We start from the raw sequence: 19,325 nt of genomic DNA, 5'->3' as shown, positions 1-19,325 counted from the left end.
TATCTGGTGCTAGAATCGAGATAATGAGACTCAGAAGGGATCTTCCAAGTCTTAGAAAACATTTTTTTTTTTTTTTTTTTTTTTGGCCAGGGCTGGGTTTGAACCCGCTACCTCTGGTATATGGGGCCGGTGTCCTACTCCTTTGAGCCACAGTCTTAGAAACCATTTTTTAGCTGTGGTGGGATGTGCCTAATAAATTGATTTGCGGGTTTGCTGGAGGCAAAAATGAGAAATTTACAGCCAAACAAGTTTCTTTTGAATTCCTATAAAGGAAAACAGGTAACCAGAATTTGTTACCAAATTTCTTTCTCTCTTTCCTTTGTAGGTATTCTCCTGAGTGGAGATTATCGTGCTGATTATGTCCCTTCTATACCCTCGCCTGTGCCCCCCTCAACTCCTCTGCTCTCCTCTCACGCCAAGACGGGCAGCCGAGACTGCAGCACCCAAACTGAACGTGGAACGGAACCGAATAAAGCTGCAGCTGTCGCTCCCATCTCTGTTCCTACTCCAGTTGCTGCTGCCGCCACTGCTGCCGCCATCACTGCCACTGCTGCCACCAATACTGCCACCGCTGCCACCAACACCACCACCATGGTAGCTGCTGCTCCAGTTGCTGTTGCTGCTCCGGCTGCTGCCGCTGCTGCTGCTGCTACGGCTGCAGCCGCTGCTGCCCCATCGCCAGCAACTGCCGCTATTGCTGCTGCTGTTTCTCCAGCTGCTGCTGCTCCTTTTCCAGCTGCTGCCTCTGCTGCCGCTCCTGCTCCTGCTGCTGCCGTTCAGGTTGCTCCAGCTGCTCCGGCTCCGGTTCCAGCTCCAGCTCCGGTTCCGGTTCCGGCTCCAGCAGCAGCTCAGGCTTCTGCTCCGGCTCCAGCTCAGGCATCGACTCCAGCTCCGGCTGCGGCTCCTACTCCGGCTCCACCTCCAACTCCAGTTTTGGCTCAGGCTGAGGCTCCTGCAAGTCCAGCTACCGGTCCTGGACCACGTCGTTTGTCTACACCAAGTCTGACCTGCAATCCGGACAAGACAGGTAATAATTCTCTGTAGCAGGTAGATTCTGCTTCTGCCTTCGAATGCGAACTTACTTCCTGGCGTCTGTTTGGGCAGAGTTGTCATTTGGACTGAGTTTTTCATGTTCTAAAGGGGAGAGAAGTGAGGAGAGTCTCTAAATGACCGCTCATCCCCCCCCGACCCCCCCAGATGGGAATGGGCATGTGTTTCTTTGGGCTTTTCTCCCAGCAGAAGTAAATGAAGGGAGTGAAAGGCAAGTTCAATTTTGCCATTGGCTTCACTGAGAGCTCCAACTGTCTAGTTCTAGAAATTTGAGTTTTTACCTTGTCTCTCAGTGTTTTCTAACCACTTATTTCCATTTAGACGGCCCTATTTTCCACTCCGGTACCCTGGAAAGAAAAGCACCCATTCAGATCCTGGGACAAGAGCCTGACGCAGAGATGGTGGAATATCTCATCTAAATGGCCAAATCAAGAGCTGCAGTGTATCAGCAAGAATGCTTTTAATCATTTTCCCCTTTTGTTTCTTCTGTTGAGGGTGAGGATGAGGGTTGGGGGGAGGGGATGTTTTTCTTAAAGGGACTTTCTATTGGAACGATAGACTGCTTAAGTAATACCATAAACTCCAGTCTATTCTGGTATACTTAGGGAGTGCCTGTAAAGACGGATTCATCAGAATGTGCTCTAGAGTATATTGTTTGGGTTTCTGCAAAGACTGGGACTGTTAACAGGTGGTTATACATGGACGTCTTTCGGTGTGCTTCAATTTGTTTAAAATTTCCATATTCCAGATCATTTCTTTTGATGGAAGAGCACAGTATGTGTGGAAGACAGTGTGCAACATGTAGTTTGGAAGTGGGAAGCTGGAGAGAATTTTGAGCGTGTGCTATTTTGTATAATTACTATCCAGACAGCAGGCAGCGAAAGGTCTCGCCTCAGGCTCACAAAAGGGAATAGTTTTAGGAACTCTGCAAGCTGGAGCAATGGTAGGGAGTTGTGGGGTGCAGGAAGGTGGCTGGAGCGAACTTTTCCTCCCAGTTTCCCAGCTACCTTGCCCCAGGGGACTGTGTGTGTCTTCATTTCAGTGGTGCTTTGGAAGTGGATTCTTTTAGTTCCTTCCTGGAGGTTCATTCATATATATGCTCTGGAGTAATTTATGCATTGGGATAATTAATATATTGCTTTCAGTGGCTAGGAGAGTATTAAATGAATGATGCACAGCTTCTTCTCTCTTAGGGAGTTAGTCCATCAGAGAGGCCTTGACGGAGAATTGCATGAGGTGCTGTACGCAGATTTTTGTAGCCTGCATGTAGCCGTGAACACAGCTCACTTGCCCTTTCTAAGACCAGTTGGCTTCGTGCTTATTTTGCCTACAGTACAGATTCACTGGCTGGGTCACCGGTCTCAAGTTGCCAGTCATTTGCAAAATGAGAACCCATCTTTGTTGACAGGTTGAGTGCTTTGAATTTCTGGTGACTACCTTGAAATAACTCGTTTGGTTTTCCCATATTCTTAGCATATGTCTTAAAGGGCATTTTTGATCATCACCTCCAAGGGACTAGCATCGGAAGCCCAAAGTGTACTGTGCTGCGGTCAGGGTTGAGGGAGAGGCTGATTGCAGCAGTATCCTCAACTACCTCTTCTCACTGCCAGTGTCTCCATCTTGGAATACCTTTGGGAAGCAGCAGGAAATATGCATGTAGGTGGGGACCAAAGGAGACAATGATTCCAAGCCTTACCATTGGGCTTTCTCCATGGACACAGAGAGATGCCAGTTGTCACAGGTCCCTGCTCTGTGTCACCTCTCTGCCCTTCACTAAGGTGACAAATCTAGAGATAGCATCATTAAGATAAATTTTCAAGGGTAAAGGGAGGGTGAGGGGAGTGGGGTGGTGTTAGGTAAGGGTTGGGGGGGTCGAAGCTTGGGGCTGTATTAGTTAGAAACCAGATTAATAGAAGAGTAGGCCTGATATATTATATCTTGAGCCATAGTGACAGGAAGGGACTTAACAGTATAGCCCTCCCCCCTCATTTTAGTGTTGAAGAATCTGAGACTTGGAGAGAGGTTCAGTGACTTTTTTAAGGACACACAGCATAGCTGTCCACTCTGCCAATGACCATACATCTTTTGGGAAACTCTTATTTTTAGAAAAGCCCATTTTATGAAAAGGCACTTTTGTGGTCCAGGGCACGTGTATTTTGTAAAATGTCCCTGCCTTGAGTAGTTTGTCCAGGGTTCTGAACCACTGTCTTGCCTCTCCTGCAGTGCCTTGTGCAAGGTTTTCCCTTGTCTGCATTTCAACATTGAGTCGTATTAAACGTCCCCCTCGTAAATTGACACCACTTCTTTTCTCACGATGCGTGTGTGTCTCGGATCATCTCATGAGGTTCTTCTGTGAGTATAGGAGTGGTGTCTTTCCTAGTTCTCTTCTTCCAAAGGAATTAATTTGTGTGTGTGTGTGTGTGTGTGTGTGTGTGTGTGTGTGTTTGGGGTGGGAGGGAAGACAAGACAGAGGGTGAGATAATTTTTAGCCAGTCTTTTCACATTTGCAATAATGACATGATCATCCCACGTACACTTTTAGTCCTCAGTTATAAAGTTGATCCCAATAGAAATTAAAAGTGTAGTTGTGTTATAACTCATTCAATATGACCCTTTAGTCATAAGGAGAAAGGGAAAAAAAAAAACACTCAAGTAGTAGAAGCAGCACGTGGCAAACTTCAGAAGAGCCTCTTCCTATCAGCTAAATAAGGAACGATAAAAACAAACTTTTCATCTGCTCCTTTCATGGTTATAACTCATTGCCAGAATGTTTGCCAGCTTTGGGAGCCATGATTTCAATCACATTCTGTAAGGTGACAAATGTCATACATTCCACATTGTGTGGCAGCCATGTCTTGAGACCCTGTGTTTTGGAAAAAGGAGGAAGTTTTTGCCTAAGTACTACTTCAAACTTTCTAGAACATCTGTGTCCTCTCATACCAGAACCAGGTAATTTGCAAAAATAACATTGCACGTCTAAGAGAGGAAGGAAGACTCACATCGGTGGAGTAGAATGGTGCAGCCTTTTCAGAAAATCTCTACTAGTTTTCATTTTAAAAATTCAGCTGTATGGGAGAAATCGCTAGTTGGCCACCTTTTTTTCACTTGTGTAGATGTAATATTTGGGGATCTTTCTGGACTCCTACCTATCTATCTATGCATTTCACTGGCACCTCAGGACAAGAAGGTGACTTCGTTGTCTTAAACTTGTATTGCTTGGTGGTCTCTGAGGACCTTCTAATTCATCTGTACCTCGGTGTCCCATGTAAAGAAAAACTTCGTTAGAACAAACTTTACTTGATATAAAATTCCTATTAATGATTTTTTTTAAAATAAAGGTAGTTGAGCTTTCTTTTAAAATTATGTACCTTGATTGTTGATTTAATGAAGGATTGACTTTCAATGCTGCTTTTGAGCTTCAGGGTGACAGGATAGCAGGAACCTGAACTATCTGCCATCTTCTGCCATAGGAGACATACCGGGAGACCCATCATGTTCCCTTTTTGTTGTTACCGTGCGGGTGGGTATAAAGATTGGAAAATAAACAAACTGATTGTGCAAACTACTTTGTATGAAAAGCCTAAACACTCAGAATGTGGCAGCTTACAATATATACATATGCAGTAACTGTGATAAATGATATTCTCCTGTCTGTTAGCCATATTGTTATCCCAATTACTCATTCACATATGGAAAATGTTACTTAAAATATGTGCATTCTTACTGAAAATGTTTTGCAAGGCAGGCATCAGCTGTGGGCTGATGGCCACCCATTTCAGCCGGCCACAATCCTTGGAAATATATCATCCAAGTGCCATCCATCATCAGTAGGACAAGTGTCGGGAGTTTGTTTATTTTTTTCCGGTAGCAACGATGGGTTACATGTAGCCATCAAAACCTCCTCCTGGCCTCCCTTGTGATTCACGGCATGTGTTTGTAAAATGGATAGCTTGGCGTTGGCAGATGGCTAGAGAAGAATCGCCTTTGGTTTAAAATGTATGTGGTGCCATAATGATTGTGACCCCCCTTCTGTAATCGACTGAGCTAGTTCCAATAAAATTAAGCAGGTTTAAATCCACTTTGTGCCTATCTTTTCACTGAAAATAAAGTTAGCTATTTTAAAATGCAGCACCGTGTGGAAAATGCTTTGGTGTTTACCCGACAGAGGCTTTATTTGTGCTGTATCAGTGATTACTTTCAATTCAGTATGCAGTGAAATTGCCTTTCAAGGAGAGCATGAGCAGAATTTGCATTTGCTTGAAGTATGGAATGTGATTATAGATTATAAAGTATTAAGACAACACCACAGGCCACATGCTCTAATCGGTCTCTTTATATACTCAGGCAGCATATATTAAAAGCTTTGCATCTTTTTATCTCCTGCTTCCAAGGGATAAAATGATGGCCACCCAAAGCAAAGAATTCATCCTTTGGTTAGCATTTTGGAAGGCCCCTGGATATTCCTTTTATACCCTTGTTCTTATGCCAATTCATCAGTTTTGGTTGAGGGAGCTTGTTATTAAAAGCAAATCAAAGCCACAAACGAGTTGGCTCTTCACTGAAAATGTTAAAGCCGCCTTTACACTGCCCTTTTGGTGCCTCCTGTTTACCAGTGAGTTCCAAACCTAACTGGTGAGGAAAAGGATCCCCGAGGACTTTGAGACGACATGTTTTAGAGTGAAATAGACTTGATGGATGTAGCACACAAGATGGGGCCCGGGTTGTAGAATTCATCCTGCTATAAATTTGATTTCTTCTTCCCTTGGGGTTTAGTCCCTCCACTTTGATGATGAATGCTTTGAAAACTGTAGGGATGAGGGCCCTCCCCTCTTTTTCAAGACAAAGTCGATGGTAGTCAGTTAACCACACTTTACAAAGCTTTGCACAACAGTCTTTTCAGAAATACATATACTGTGCCTCGTTCTCCCCGAGTAGTAACTTGTGGGAAGAAAAACCAAGTGGTCCTTCAAAAGTGTGCAAAACCACATCGTAGTAGCCCTTACGGGTATTAACATGATCCAGCATTACACTGACCCGGTGTGTCTGTGCTACTTCATCTTCCTTCTGGCAGATCTTTTCTACTGAGATAATCGATCTGTACACTCTGTATGAGTTAACTAGGTTGCAGGAAAAAAACACCTCTGCTTCCCACCTCTATCTCCATTTTATCATGTGGGACTGTTTCTCCTGGATGAAAAAATGGAAATGGTTTAGTCTTAGAATGCTTTCTACATAGCCTGGCAGTCACACTGGTATTGGAGAGAAGAGTCCTGGGTGATAGGACTTAGCATCTAAGAAGAAAAGTGCTCTCCACAACACCAGAATCTCATGCCCTGTCGTAAGTATCCCCTACTTAGATGCACAAACTGTCCAAACCCAGCAATTTATTTGGGTCCTCACGTTTTTTTCATTGGCTGGTTGCCTCTGCCGATGGATTCAGGCATATATGAGTTATCAAGTCACTACTTTTTAGATGTTACCATTATGTGAAAGGCCCTGGAATACAAAATTAAAAAAAAAAATACTATCCATGATTCTAATGTATTAGGGAAAACTAAACACACACACGTACACACATATACAATTCATTGTGATCCATGAAATGGTATGTTTGGCTGGACGCAGTAGCTCACACCTATAATCCTAGCACTCTGGGAGGCCCAGGCAGGTGGGTTGCTTGAGCTCGGGAGTTCAAGACCCAGCTGGAGCAAGAGTGAGACTGTCTCTAAAAATAGCCAGGGTCAGGATGCCCTGGGGACCCCAGCTTGGGTTGGGGGGGGGTCAACAAAGGAGATGATGCTGGAGAAATAAGACTTTTTTACACCAACTTCATGTATAAAGTGTGGATATCCTGGAGAGGCATAGTAGCAGATTGAAGCAATGTAGCAGCCTTCTGACTCCTCAGACACTTTTTATTGATCTCCAAGACAAAGCATTTGTGAAAAAATTTAAAGGTGTCAAAATTCAAAGATAGGAAAAAAGGAATCCCAAGTCTCCAGAAGGATGGGTAGAAGAATAAGGCTGGCATAGGGTAATAAATTGTCAACAATCGCCAGATAACCCATTCAGAAAGGGAGAGGGGAGAACAAGTTTAGTGTCCATAGGCCACACAAACCAGCTTCCCTAGTCTTAACTGCTGATCAGAAAGACTCAGACTTGTCTGCCTGCTGATTCTCCCCATAGGGATAGTCTTGATGACTTTACCCTGTTTGGGTACCATGTTCCTTTCATCTTTGGTGGCCTTAATAAATATCCCTAAGGGATGGCTTGTCTGCCTGCTAAACCCTGGATTGAGGTCCCACAGAGAGATCAGTCTATCTCCACAAGATGGCCATTGTGGCAGGCACCTATAGTCTCAGCTACCCCAGAGACTAAGGCAAGAGGATCACTTGAGGTTGCTGTGAGCTAGGATGCCATTGCATTCAACCAAGGGCGACAAAGTTTGAATAAGATACAGCACTAACGCCAAAAAAGGAAGTGATTGCTGGGATGGAATGGTGCGTGCAGAGTGGGTAGGATCTCAGTTGAGCTTTGAAGGATGTGTAGATGTTAACCTGTCGACCTAAGAGATGGGGGTGAAATTCCATGCAGAAGGAATAGCATGTGCAAAGTCAGTCTTACATTGTCAGATCTATAATCAAATGGAGACTTTGTTTCCAAGATCAAAGGCCCCAAAGAACTGCTCTGAATTTAAACAACCTCTTAGAAGAAACTTACAAACTCAATCAGGTGGTAGAATGTACTGGTCTAGATGTCAATACAGCATGGAGTTCTCGTCTTATGTCTGCTAGTGAACATGTGCTTACCTGTGCATAAGGTCCTTAGTAGGATCACAGAGATTTATCAGTAAAATGTAGCAGATACCTGTCCCTGTGAAACTCATGGGAGAGGAGGTTGGAGAGCCTCACAAACACAACCATGACAATATGTTTCTGTCTTGTCACTTGGCGTTTGATCCCTAAACTCCTGCCTTAAACAGAAGCTGTGGTCTCAAAAACAGAGGGGCTCCTTCTCCCACAACCCACATACCACAGGGCATCTTTAGAGGCTCCCTGGTTTAGGTTCTAAGCCACTATTCCTCCACTCATATAAACAGCTCTGGCGCCTTTAATGTCCAGCTGTTCCTTGTTTACCATCATCAACTGATTTGGTCACTATCCCAGATGCACTGATAATTTTGGCCCCTGGATTACGGTTGTCTCTCCAGCCCCAAATGACCCAGCCAGTATCCTGGCCCGTCAGCTCCTTGGCCTCTCCACCTACACTGATTTCCATGTCCACTGCATTTCAGCTCGCTGTGTCCATGGCCAACTCAGATCTGGTTATCACTCAGCACTGTTTCACTATGGACATCACGTCCCCCAGTACCCCACTCTCTGGCCACAGTTTCCCTTCCTTCTAGTTTGCCTACTCTGACGTTATCTGCCAAACAATCTACGCTGTGACCAGACTAACCAACTATGACACTCTCCTGATTAAAAACCTTCAATAGCTCCCCAGGGTGAACAGATGCCCCCCATCAAGTCCTTCCATGCTTCTATTTTCCCCTAAATGTTTCCCCTAACATACCTGATTTGAGTTTCAAACTCAATCACTTTAATCTGCAATTTATTCATACTCCCTAAAACCTTAGCCATTCATCATAAGACAGAAACTCATGAGTCGTCTTTGACACCTCCCACTCCCTTATAGTTAATATCAAATCCATTACTGATACTATCAAAATAAATCTCAAAACTTATTTGATTCTTTCCAGCTCTACTGCCAACAACCTATTCTAAGCCATCATTATCCTTCACCTGGACTATTTTAATAGTGCATTAACTGATCTGTCGTGCCCACTCTTGTTCCACTCTTTTTAATCTCTATTCATCAACAAATATAGTTTATATAATGTCATTCACCTGCTTAAAAATGTTTCAAAAGCTTCTGATTGCAATGTGCATAAGATATACCAGGAAAAGTAAAATAACTAACCCAAAGTTTTATGGTTGATAAATTTGAAATTAGGATGCAAATATCTTGGGCTTTTATTTCATCAGAATCCATTATCATGCTCTGTTCTGAGTATCTTCTTTTCTTTATGTTCACAGGACATTACCAAAATGGCATCATTATTTTCTCTGATACTCACCTAGAGCAGTGTTTTTTTTTTTTTTGGCGGGGGGGGGGTCTTCTCTAAACCATTTGTCCTGGAATCACCTCTCTGACTTTCCCTCAGAAATGTTTACCCTATGGTTCTAGAGTAAGACCCAGGAATTTGCACTCCAACAGGTTTCCCAGGAGATTTTTTTTTTTCTAATTTATGATTGACACATAATACTTTTACAGTGAGGTACAATGTGATGTTTTGATACATGTTAAAAGTGTGGAAGGAAGTTAGCGTATCTATCATTTTAAACATTTACCATTTCTTTGTGGTGAGCAGAATCAGAAATCTCTCTTCTAGTCATTTTGTTTGTTTGTTTGTTTGTTTGTTTGTTTGAGACAGGGTCTCACTTTGTCCCCCAGGCTAGAGTACAGAGGCATGGTCATAGCTCACTGCAACCTCAAACTCCTGGGCTCAAGTGATCCTTTTGCCTCAGCCTCCCAAGTAACTGGGACTACAGGTGCACACCATCACACCTGGCTAATTTTCTATTTTTTTTGAGAGACGGGGTCTCACTCTTGCTCAGGCTGGTCTTGAACTCCTGGCCTTAAGGGTTCCTCCTGCCTCAGTCTCCCAAAGTGCTAGGATTACAGGCATGAGCCACCATGCCTGGCCATGGATGTCATTCTTTTTGTGGCTGAATAGTATTCCAATGTGCATATAGACCACATTTTCTTAATCAATTTATCCATTGATTCTATATCTTAACTACTGTGGGTAGTGTTACAATAAATACTGGAATGCAGATATCTTGTTGACATACTGATTTCATTTCCTTTGGATATATATCTAACAGGAGGATTTCACGATCTGTGTAGCTCTTTCTGGGACTACATACTGTGGGAAACACTAGCCAAGGAGTTTCTGGCATTTATCTAACTTTCCTTCCTTTCTTCAGTTCTTCTGCTACTTAATAGACTCCCAACTACACGCGGTTAGATGGATAAGTCCAGTCTGAGTATTAGCTGTCCCACACTCTGTTACTTCAATGGGTAGCCATTTGGTTTCCTTCGTTCACTCTTAGTCCCGTGATGAAATTGCTGGTTATTCCTCTCCCCAAGTATCACTCTAAGTGGTTGATTTACTGCTCCGATCAAACATGGTATGTTGGTGGTTACTTTTGGTTTTGGTTTATGGTTTATAGTCCTTGAGGCAACCACAATCACATTTGTGATCTTGGCGAGCTCATTTACCTCCAATGACTGTTCTGTAATATGAGGTCACTGGATTATGATCTCTAATGTCCCTTCTAGCTCTTACATGCCATGATTCCATGAGACTAAATACTGCCTCTGAGGTCATAAATTCTTTCACATGGATCCAAAAGTGGCTATGCGGCACAGATGAAAGACATTTTAAAATGTGAAAATATTTTACCAGCCTGCAGATTTCTTCATCAAGCCTCGTTTTTTTTCCTCCTCTGGCTCTATATGCACTTCAGACTTTATTCTCCCATCTTGGCTATACCCACTCTATTATCTTATTCTGCATATCATTTTTCAAAGAAGATACGTCTACAAGAATAAGTCTCTCTCCCCCAAATCTGAGGAAATAAAAAAAAAAAAAAAAAGAAGGAAGACAAGAGATCTTACATTTTTTTTTAAGCCATGATTTTATGGTTGTGGGGTTAATTGGCACAAATAAGGGAGGGGAAAACAGGTATTCAAGACATGTGTCATGTCACAATAGATGGTCAAGAGAAGTGAGGTAGTTGCTGAGCCACCTTGACATTCATGGGCCAAACCAGAGAGAGGAAAAGGGGAAAAGCAAATAACTGTTTTGTGACATGCTAGAAACCAGCTGCGTGATAGATACTTACGTATTCTTTGCAACAAGCAAAGTCATAAAATCCAAAAGAAAGCAAGGGGATATATCCTTCAATACTTTTTCCTTTTTTCTGACTCGATCCCCGCTTTGTGAGTTCTGAAGCTTAGATCATTTGAAAGACCCTCTTTAGGAAAAAGAACTTTTAAAATTATGAACACACAACCAGATATTAAAATGTTTATTTAGAATGAGAAATCACAAGTAACTACAACGTTTCAAAAGCTGCCAACTAGCAGAGACATGACAATAAAAAGCACAGTTTTTTGATCAGGCTTAATTAACTTTAGTTTTCTTGTATAAAAAATGCTGTGCTGTAAGCTACAGCTGGAGCCTGGGTCCTCTGGACAGAGACTATGGTGAAGTCTCTCTCCCTTGACAAGATGGTCTGTGAATTCCTGGTAGGGAGACTTGACAAGATCCCTTGACAAGATGGTCTGTGAATTCCTGGTAGGGAGACTTGACAAGATCCCTTGACAAGATGGTCTGTGAATTCCTGGTAGGGAGACAAGGTGAATACAGTCTCTTTCCAGAGGTCTGGAATCACATAGCTAAAGGTCTAGGACATGGCATCAAAACTAGCCTTAGCAAAGTTGCCTAGGGTGACAATGCAGCTCCTGGCTGAGGTATGGTAGTCATTGATACCAGCCATTATTGGCAGCTTCTTAGGCACATGGTCTGAGACGATGCCTGTTCCTCTAGGGGCAAGGATGAGACGTACCAGCTCAGAGGTGCAGCTACCTGGCACCTTGCAAGAACAGTGTGGTACCTGCCCATCTTGTTCCCTCAGTAGCCTCTCCACACTGGGACAATGGAGATCTTAGATGGGATCATAGTCCCTCAGATGGCAGTGGTCACCTCCTTGGAGCACTTAACACCTACACTGACATGGCCACTATAATCCCCAATAGCAACAAACACCTTGAACCTGGTCTACTTGCTAAAGCGGGCCTGCTTTTGTACCGCCATAATCTTCAAAACCTCGTCCTTGAGAGATGTGCCCAGGAAAATGTCAATGATCTCAGACTCCTTGATGGGCAGGAAGTAGAGCTAGACCTCCTCCAGGGATTCATGTCCTTGACCAGGTGGCCCAGCATGATGATGGGCCTCACTCCTGTCCTCTGCCTTGCCTCTGCAAGCTCCAAGGCCACAGTCTCAGCCTTGACCATGACCACGGTCATGACCCTGGCCATTACACTAGCCCTGAATCCCATTGCCAAAGCCTGTGCAGAAGCCACCATGGCACCCCAGGACCTCTGGGCCCTCTTACCGTACCTGAGTCATCTACCGTTTGGTGTTTTCTCTGAGAAGAAGCAGCACAGTATTTTTAAGCTAATTAACTGACAAATACAGCTCCATTGTACTTTTTTCCTACACTGTTGTTTGATTTTTTGTGAGACAGAGTCTCACTCTGTTGACCCAGGCTAGCTAGAGTACTGTGGCCTCATAGCTCACAGCAGCCTCATACTCTTGGGCTCAAGCGATCCTCCTGCCTCAGCCTCCTGAGTAGCTGGGACTATAGGTCCCTACCATGATCCCCAGTTAGTTTTTCTATTTTTAGTAGAGACGGGGTTTTGCTCTTGCTCAGGCTGGTCTCAAACTCCTGAGCTCAAGGCATCTACCCTCCTCGGCCTCCTAGAGTGCTAGGATTACAGCTACTACACCCAGCCTCCTACACTTTTGGATTCATATTCCTTATTTACTTCTTTATATGGCAATGGTTTTGCAATATCATTGGCTATCAGGAGAATAGAAAGATAATATTGTCTTTTCACTAGCACAGTGGATCAAAATTTGTTATTATTGATGATTGAGAAGATAAGCACGCAATTGTACACCCAAATGTTTTCAATGCTTGTCAAACTACTTAAGGTCTTTGCTATACAAACATAAGAACTCCAATGAATTATATTTTATGCAATTCACATCACAGATGAAACAAAAGTATAGTACATAGTCGTGTCCATTTTATTACTGAGTATATTGCTAATAGAAGAGAATTCCTTTTGTAGTTAGGCATTCATGAGACCTGAAAACTCTGCACATTGTTTTACACATCAGGTGATTAAAAGAATTTTCCACAGGCTAATTTCTGAATCCATATATTTCAAATTTTATTTCTCCTCCAGTACCACATACTTGCAGTACCAAGTGTCATAGGATACATTTATATAGTGATAATATCTCTGGCTTTGCACCTTGGTAATTACCATGCTGAATGAGTCAGCAGAATAAACAATTAGGGTATTTCTGGAAACCATTGCTTTACCAAGATGGTTGAGCAATGATTTATCTATAGGCAGGATGGAGTGAAAAATCACATACAAATATCTCAGTAAACGCGAACTAAATATGTCTTCAACTCAGCTTCCCCTTTGCTTGATCTTAAATATGAGAGAAAGTATAATGGAGGGAAATCAGAGTGGAAAGAGATTAGACTTGTATTCATTAGTCAAGGTTCTCCAAAGAAGTAGAACAAATAGGAGATTTTATACACACACACACACACACACACACACAGAGATTTTAAGGAATTGGCTCATATAATTGTGGGGCTGACAAGTTTGAAATCCGTCGAGTTGGTCAGCAGGGTAGAAATTCAGACATTGGACACTGTAGTCTTGAGGCAGAATTGAGGTAGGTTTACTTTAGGAAAGCTCAGACTTTGTTCTTTTTTTTTTTTTTTTTGAGACAGAGCCTCAAGCTGTCCCCCTGGGTAGAGTGCCATGGCATTACAGCTCATAGCAACCTCCAACTCCTGGGCTCAAGCGAGTCTCCTGCCTCAGCCTCCCAAGTAGCTGGGACCACAGGCGCCCGCCACAACGCCCGGCTATTTTTTGGTTGCAGCCGTCATTGTTGTTTGGCGGGTCCGGGCTGGGGATTCGAACCCGCCACCTTAGGTGTACGTGGCTGGCGCCTTAGCCGGTTGAGCTATAGGCGCCGAGCCTCAGACTTTGTTCTTAAAACCATTAACTGATCAGAAGAAGCCCACCTACATTATAAAGAGTATTCTCTTTACACAAAATCTACTTATTGAAATGTGAATCACATTGCAAGAGTCGCCCACATCACAAAATCCCAAAACTACAGATGTTGGTGTGGATGCGGAGAAAAGGGAATGCTTCTACACTGCTGGTGGGAATGCAAGCTAATGCGACCTTTTTGGAAAGAAGTTTGGAGAACACTCAAGGAACTAAAAGTAGACCTATCATTTGATCCTGCAATTTCTCTACTAGGTATATACCCAGATGATTTTCAAAAATCATTTTACAACAAAGACATTTGCACCAGAATGTTTACTGCAGCCCAATTCAGAATAGCCAAGACATGGAAACAGCTCAAGTACCCATCGGCCCATGAATGGATTAACAAATTGTGGTATATGGGATGCTATTCAGCCGTAAAAAAGATGGAGACTTCACATCTTTTATGTTTGCCTGGGTGGAGCTGGAACATATTCTTCTTAGTAAAGTATCTCAAGAATGGGAAAAAAGTATCCCATGTATTCAATACTACTATGAAATCAATATATAACCACCTACACACACATAAAAATAGCAAAACATAACTATAGTCCAGAAAGTAGAAGGGAAAGAGGAGAGAGAGGGGAGGGGAGGGGGGATATGGACAGAGGGAGGATATTTGGGGGGGGCCTCACCTAATGTGCATGATGCAATGGTACATTTCATAACTATTTAGAAATGAGTATACTTGTGATGGATGTGTTACTTAATTCAATGTATTTCACATTGTGTACTGAAGCAGTACGCTGAACCCCATGCACTTTGTGCATCAATGTACAAAGTTATGATTTAATAAGAAATAATTTAAAAAAAAATATCTTCACAGGAAGATCTACACTGGTGTTTGACATAACCTAAACTAGAGGGCATCATAGGTTGGTCAAACTAACACAAAGTTAGTTAACTAACCAATACACTCATCTTAACCAATTTTAACCAATAGGTTAAGCCCTCCTATTTTTCCAAATTTGATAGAAACAAACTGCCATGTGAACCCATCTGCTAGAAACCCTCCCAGAACACCGGAAGAGGCCCATGCAGTTGATACCCTCCATCCGAGTCATAAGCAGATCCTATCAGTTCCACCTTCAAATATACTCAGAATCTGACCAAGTCCATTGAGTTCTGCCGGCTCAAATTCTACCTTTGTCTGTTCTATTACCATCTCTTCTATAGTCTTCTGTGTTGCAGCCTTCACTTAGGCAGCTGATGACTTCATTATTTTTTAATTTTCTGGAAGATTGGAGAATATTTTAATCTACTCAGCAGCACAGTTTTGTGTGAGGTTTGTTTTTGCCGCACTTTTCCACCTTTGAAAAACGAATGTACTTTTATCAGTACTGGGCCAATCCATTTTAATGATCCATCCTTGAATGATTTGGATTATCCTGGCCCAGCTATTGGCAGGAGGCCCCAATGATGAAAAAAAATGGGCCAGGTAGCCCCCCATGCTTCCCAATCTGATTAAATAAAACCTTTACCCAAGATAAATTTAACAGAGCTTATGTGAGCAAAGAATGATTCGCAAATTGGGCAGCCCCCACAGCCAGAAGTTGTTCAGAGAATTCCACTCTGCAGCATGGGGAGTATTTATAGACAGAAAAGCAGAAACAAGGAATAAAAAATGAATTAGAAGTTGGGTGTGGTGGCTCATGCCTATAATCCCAGCACTTTGGGAGGCTGAGGCAGGAGGGTCAGGAGTTGGAGACCCACCTGGGCAACTCAGGAGATTTCATTTCTACAAAAGTAAGACGATTTAGCTGGGCATGGTGGTGCATGCCTGTAGTCCCAGATAATTGAGCGGCTGAGTCAGGAGGATTGCTTGAACCCAAGGAGTCTGCGGCTGCAGTGAGCTATGATATGCCACTGTACTCCAACCTGGGTGTCAGAGGGAGATCGTGTCTCAAAGAAATAAAGAGAAAAAATCAGATTGGTTATTTCAAACTTACTTTCCCTGTGAAGAAGGTTAAAGCAGAGGAGACCTGCTTATTATCATGCCAGCTAAAATTGGCCTGTTTGAGGATTTGACTGGTCTCTCTCTCTCTCTCTCTCTCCACACCCCTGCCCTCTCCTGACTTCTTGGGAGGTCAGATAAATAAACAACTTAGTTTCTGCTCGTTGGTGTGAAACTTCGGCATGGCTGATTCCATTTTGGTTTGGTCTGTTGAGGTCTAGTGTAGGAGCTCAGTTCAAATCAATGGCCTCCTATAAATTTTGTTTAACACAATCAACAAACCCTATCCCCCTGCAGGCAAAGACACAAACTACTTCCTGCAAATATGGCTCCTCCACGTGGTTCTTTACTGGTCCCACCGCTTTAGCCTCTCTAAGCCAAATCTAGTCCTGAAAGGTCTTTCTTTGCCCCTTCTCTACTCATTCTAGTCCCTGAATCTGCTCTTGCAAACTAGGGTATAGCTTTTACAGATCAGGTGTACTCCTCACCTTCAGGGAGTGTGTGTGTATATATATAGAGAGAGTTTTATTTATTATTATTATTAGAGACAGAGTCTCACTTTATCACCCTCGGTAGAGTGCTGTGGCATCACAGCTCACAGCAACCTCCAGCTCTTGGGCTTAGGCGATTCTCTTGCCTCAGCCTCCGAGTAGCTGGGACTACAGGCACCTGCCACAATGCCCAGCTATTTTTCTGTTGCAGTTTGGCTGGGGCTGGGTTTGAAACCACCACCCTCGGTAAATGGGGCCAGTGCCCTACTCACTGAGCCACAGGCACCGTGCCCCAGGGAGTATATTTTTGTTAACACTTTCTGAGATCTGAGCTGTGCTTTCTGTTCTCGGTGCTTCTCTTCACTTCTGCCAACTCTTCCTCACTTTCCTTTCTTCTTCCTCTTTCCTTCCCTATCTCAGGGACTTTTGGCAGCTACCACATATATTTTTGAGTCTGTGGATCATATTTGCCTTAGGATATACAGTGAGTTTGTAGTTTTTTGTTCTTGTTGATTCCTCCTTGTTGTTGCATGATCTTAAGAAAATGAAAGGGAAAATGCTGACTTATGCAGCCGTTTTGATATTGTAAATGATCCTGCCTGGTTTTTGCTCACTGTTGTATCCCTAGAGCAGGCGTCCTCAAACTATGACGCGCGGGCCACATGCGGCCCATCTAGGACACTTATCAGGCCCAACTGGTGTTTTTACTGCCGCTGCCTGTCCTGCTTAGCAGCTGACTCATCCTGGGGCCTACAGGCCCGCCCTCCAATGGTCTGAGGGACAGTGAACTGGCCCTCTGTTTAAAAAGTTTGAGGACCCCTGCCCTAGAGTTTAGAATACTACCTGATGTAAAAAATAAAAGTGCTCAATAAACGTTGCTGGATAAATGAATGAATGGTTCATCCAGAAGCTACATTTCCTTCTGTATCTGATCTGAAATTTTTTGGTTGCTGTTGTTCTGTTTTGTTCGAGACAGGGTCTTGCTGTGCTGCCCAGGCTGGGATGCAGTGGTGCTATCATAGCTCACTGCAGCGTTGAACTTCTGGGCTCAAGTGATCCTTCTACCTTGGCCTCCTGAGTAGCTGGGACTACAGATGCATGCCACTAGGCCTGGCTAATTTTTTCTATTTTCTGTAGAGACAGGGTCTCAGTATATTGCTCAGCGTGGTCTCAAATACTTGGCCTCAAACAGTCCTCCCACCTCAGCCTCCCAAAGTGTGAAAATTACAAGCATGAGCCACCGTGCCTGGCCTATTGTGGTTGCTGGAGAAAGATGTGCAGATTGGTGCCACCACACATTCATAGGCTCCAGTTTCAGCTGGGACCTTCTGTACTTGCCCTTGGCCAGCTTCCTGTTCCCTTCAGCAAGTACTTCACATGTAGTATTCTTTTCACACAACCTGCAAATATCCATCGCCCTTGTTCACAGACAGTTCAACCTGGAAGCAGAGTTTTCAGTTGGGAACGTGAGGCTCATAGTAAAAATATATAACAATAAGTAGAGCATAGCCACAGACCAATGAGAAAGCAGGTTAGCTGCAAACAGCTGCTATTGCCGTGTTGGTGTTAACCAGCTCAAAAGCCACCTCGGGAACAACCCCAACTTCCAGCCCTTTCTACCAGTGAACATAGCAATGGCTTCACTCAACTCCTCTTTTCCTCCAGTCTCTGAAGATCAGGCCCCCTTTTTCCAGATCAAAATCAGCTTCCACCACCCGCCACCTTTGCTCTGGATCTGAGCCCCTCCTCGTCTCCTCGGGCAGCCCCGCCCACCCCCAAGCCCTCTCCTTCCCTAGTCTGCAACCTCTCCCGGCTCCTTGGCTCCTGCTCCTCATCTAATCAAGGTGCTCAAGCTGCAGCCTCCTCTCCTTCCCTTCACAGCCACATTTCTTTTTTTTTATTATTTGGGATTCATTGAGAGTACAAAGAATTAGGTTACACTGATGGCAGGTTTTAGGCGAAGTCCGTCTTATAATTGTGTCCTGCCCCCAAGAGGTGTGTGCCTTACACCATAACCCCCATCCCTCTCCCTCCTCCCCTCTCCCTAATCCCTCATTCTCCTACCCGACCCCTGGTATTCGCTCATCTACCGCTTTCCTATTAGAATTGAGTACATTGGATTCTTGCTTCTCCTTTCTCGGGATGCTTTACTAAGATACAGCCACACTTCTTTAAAAAGGCCTGGGCTGGTGGACCAGAAACTCAGAGTAGAGATGCAGGCAGGCGGCCCAAAGTGAGCACCGGTGGAGAGAAAGCTGTGATTCCCAAACTAAAGAACAAGGAGCGTTCCCCAGTGCAAACCCCCAGCAGTTGGAATTTGGGATGGAAAAGCCTGAGGTGGGCCATGTGAATTCTTCCCATCTCAAGCCCTGGTTTTCTCTGGAAATTGGGGCAGGAGAGAGTCCTCTTGCAGGCAGAGAGGTAGACACAGAGAAGTTGAGGAGAGGGAGGCTAATGGTGACAATCACCTTCAAATATTTGAAGGATTGTCAAGTGAAAAGGAAGATTTACACTGTGCAGGCCAAAGGCAAGGCCTACAAGCAAGGAGTAGATGCAAGGAGGGAGGGAGATTTCGGAGAGTGAGAAAGCTTTCTATTAGAACCCTCCAAAAATGGATTGAGCGGCTTAGAGGATGATTAGATCCTCACCATTAGAGACGTACGATCCAGAGAGCAATGATCACTTTCTAGGCATTCATCACACCGCAGTACTTATTAATATGTAGGCACAAGACTTCGATATTGCAAGGGCATGTGTGATTTATTTTTGTATCTTAGCATTTTCCATGCCTGACTCCATGTCTGCTACCTAGTAGGTGCCCAACCATTGTATCA

General features: G+C 43.7%; 1 protein-coding gene and 1 pseudogene across 1 annotated transcript in view; one reads left to right on the top strand and one right to left on the bottom strand.

The window, feature by feature from the left end:
* The window catches only part of AMOT (angiomotin), a 46,537-nt gene extending 45,020 nt beyond the window's left edge, over positions 1-1,517 (top strand). Inside the window, exons 10-11 of the mRNA XM_012812307.2 lie at positions 326-1,027; positions 1,372-1,517. Of these exons, the coding sequence (XP_012667761.1) occupies positions 326-1,027; positions 1,372-1,469 (800 nt within the window). The 3' untranslated portion in view covers positions 1,470-1,517. The remainder of the gene's footprint in view (positions 1-325; positions 1,028-1,371) is intronic.
* A 9,792-nt stretch (positions 1,518-11,309) lies between these two features.
* Positions 11,310-18,577, bottom strand: LOC100960851 (annotated as a pseudogene).
* Between the last annotated feature and the right edge of the window lie 748 nt (positions 18,578-19,325).

This window comes from Otolemur garnettii, unplaced genomic scaffold, assembly GCF_000181295.1.
Source record: "Otolemur garnettii isolate 467f Iridium unplaced genomic scaffold, OtoGar3 scaffold00201, whole genome shotgun sequence".
Classification (NCBI taxonomy): domain Eukaryota; kingdom Metazoa; phylum Chordata; class Mammalia; order Primates; family Galagidae; genus Otolemur; species Otolemur garnettii.
The sequence above is the reverse complement of the archived record's forward strand: the minus strand, read 5'-3'. Positions and strand labels throughout refer to the sequence as shown.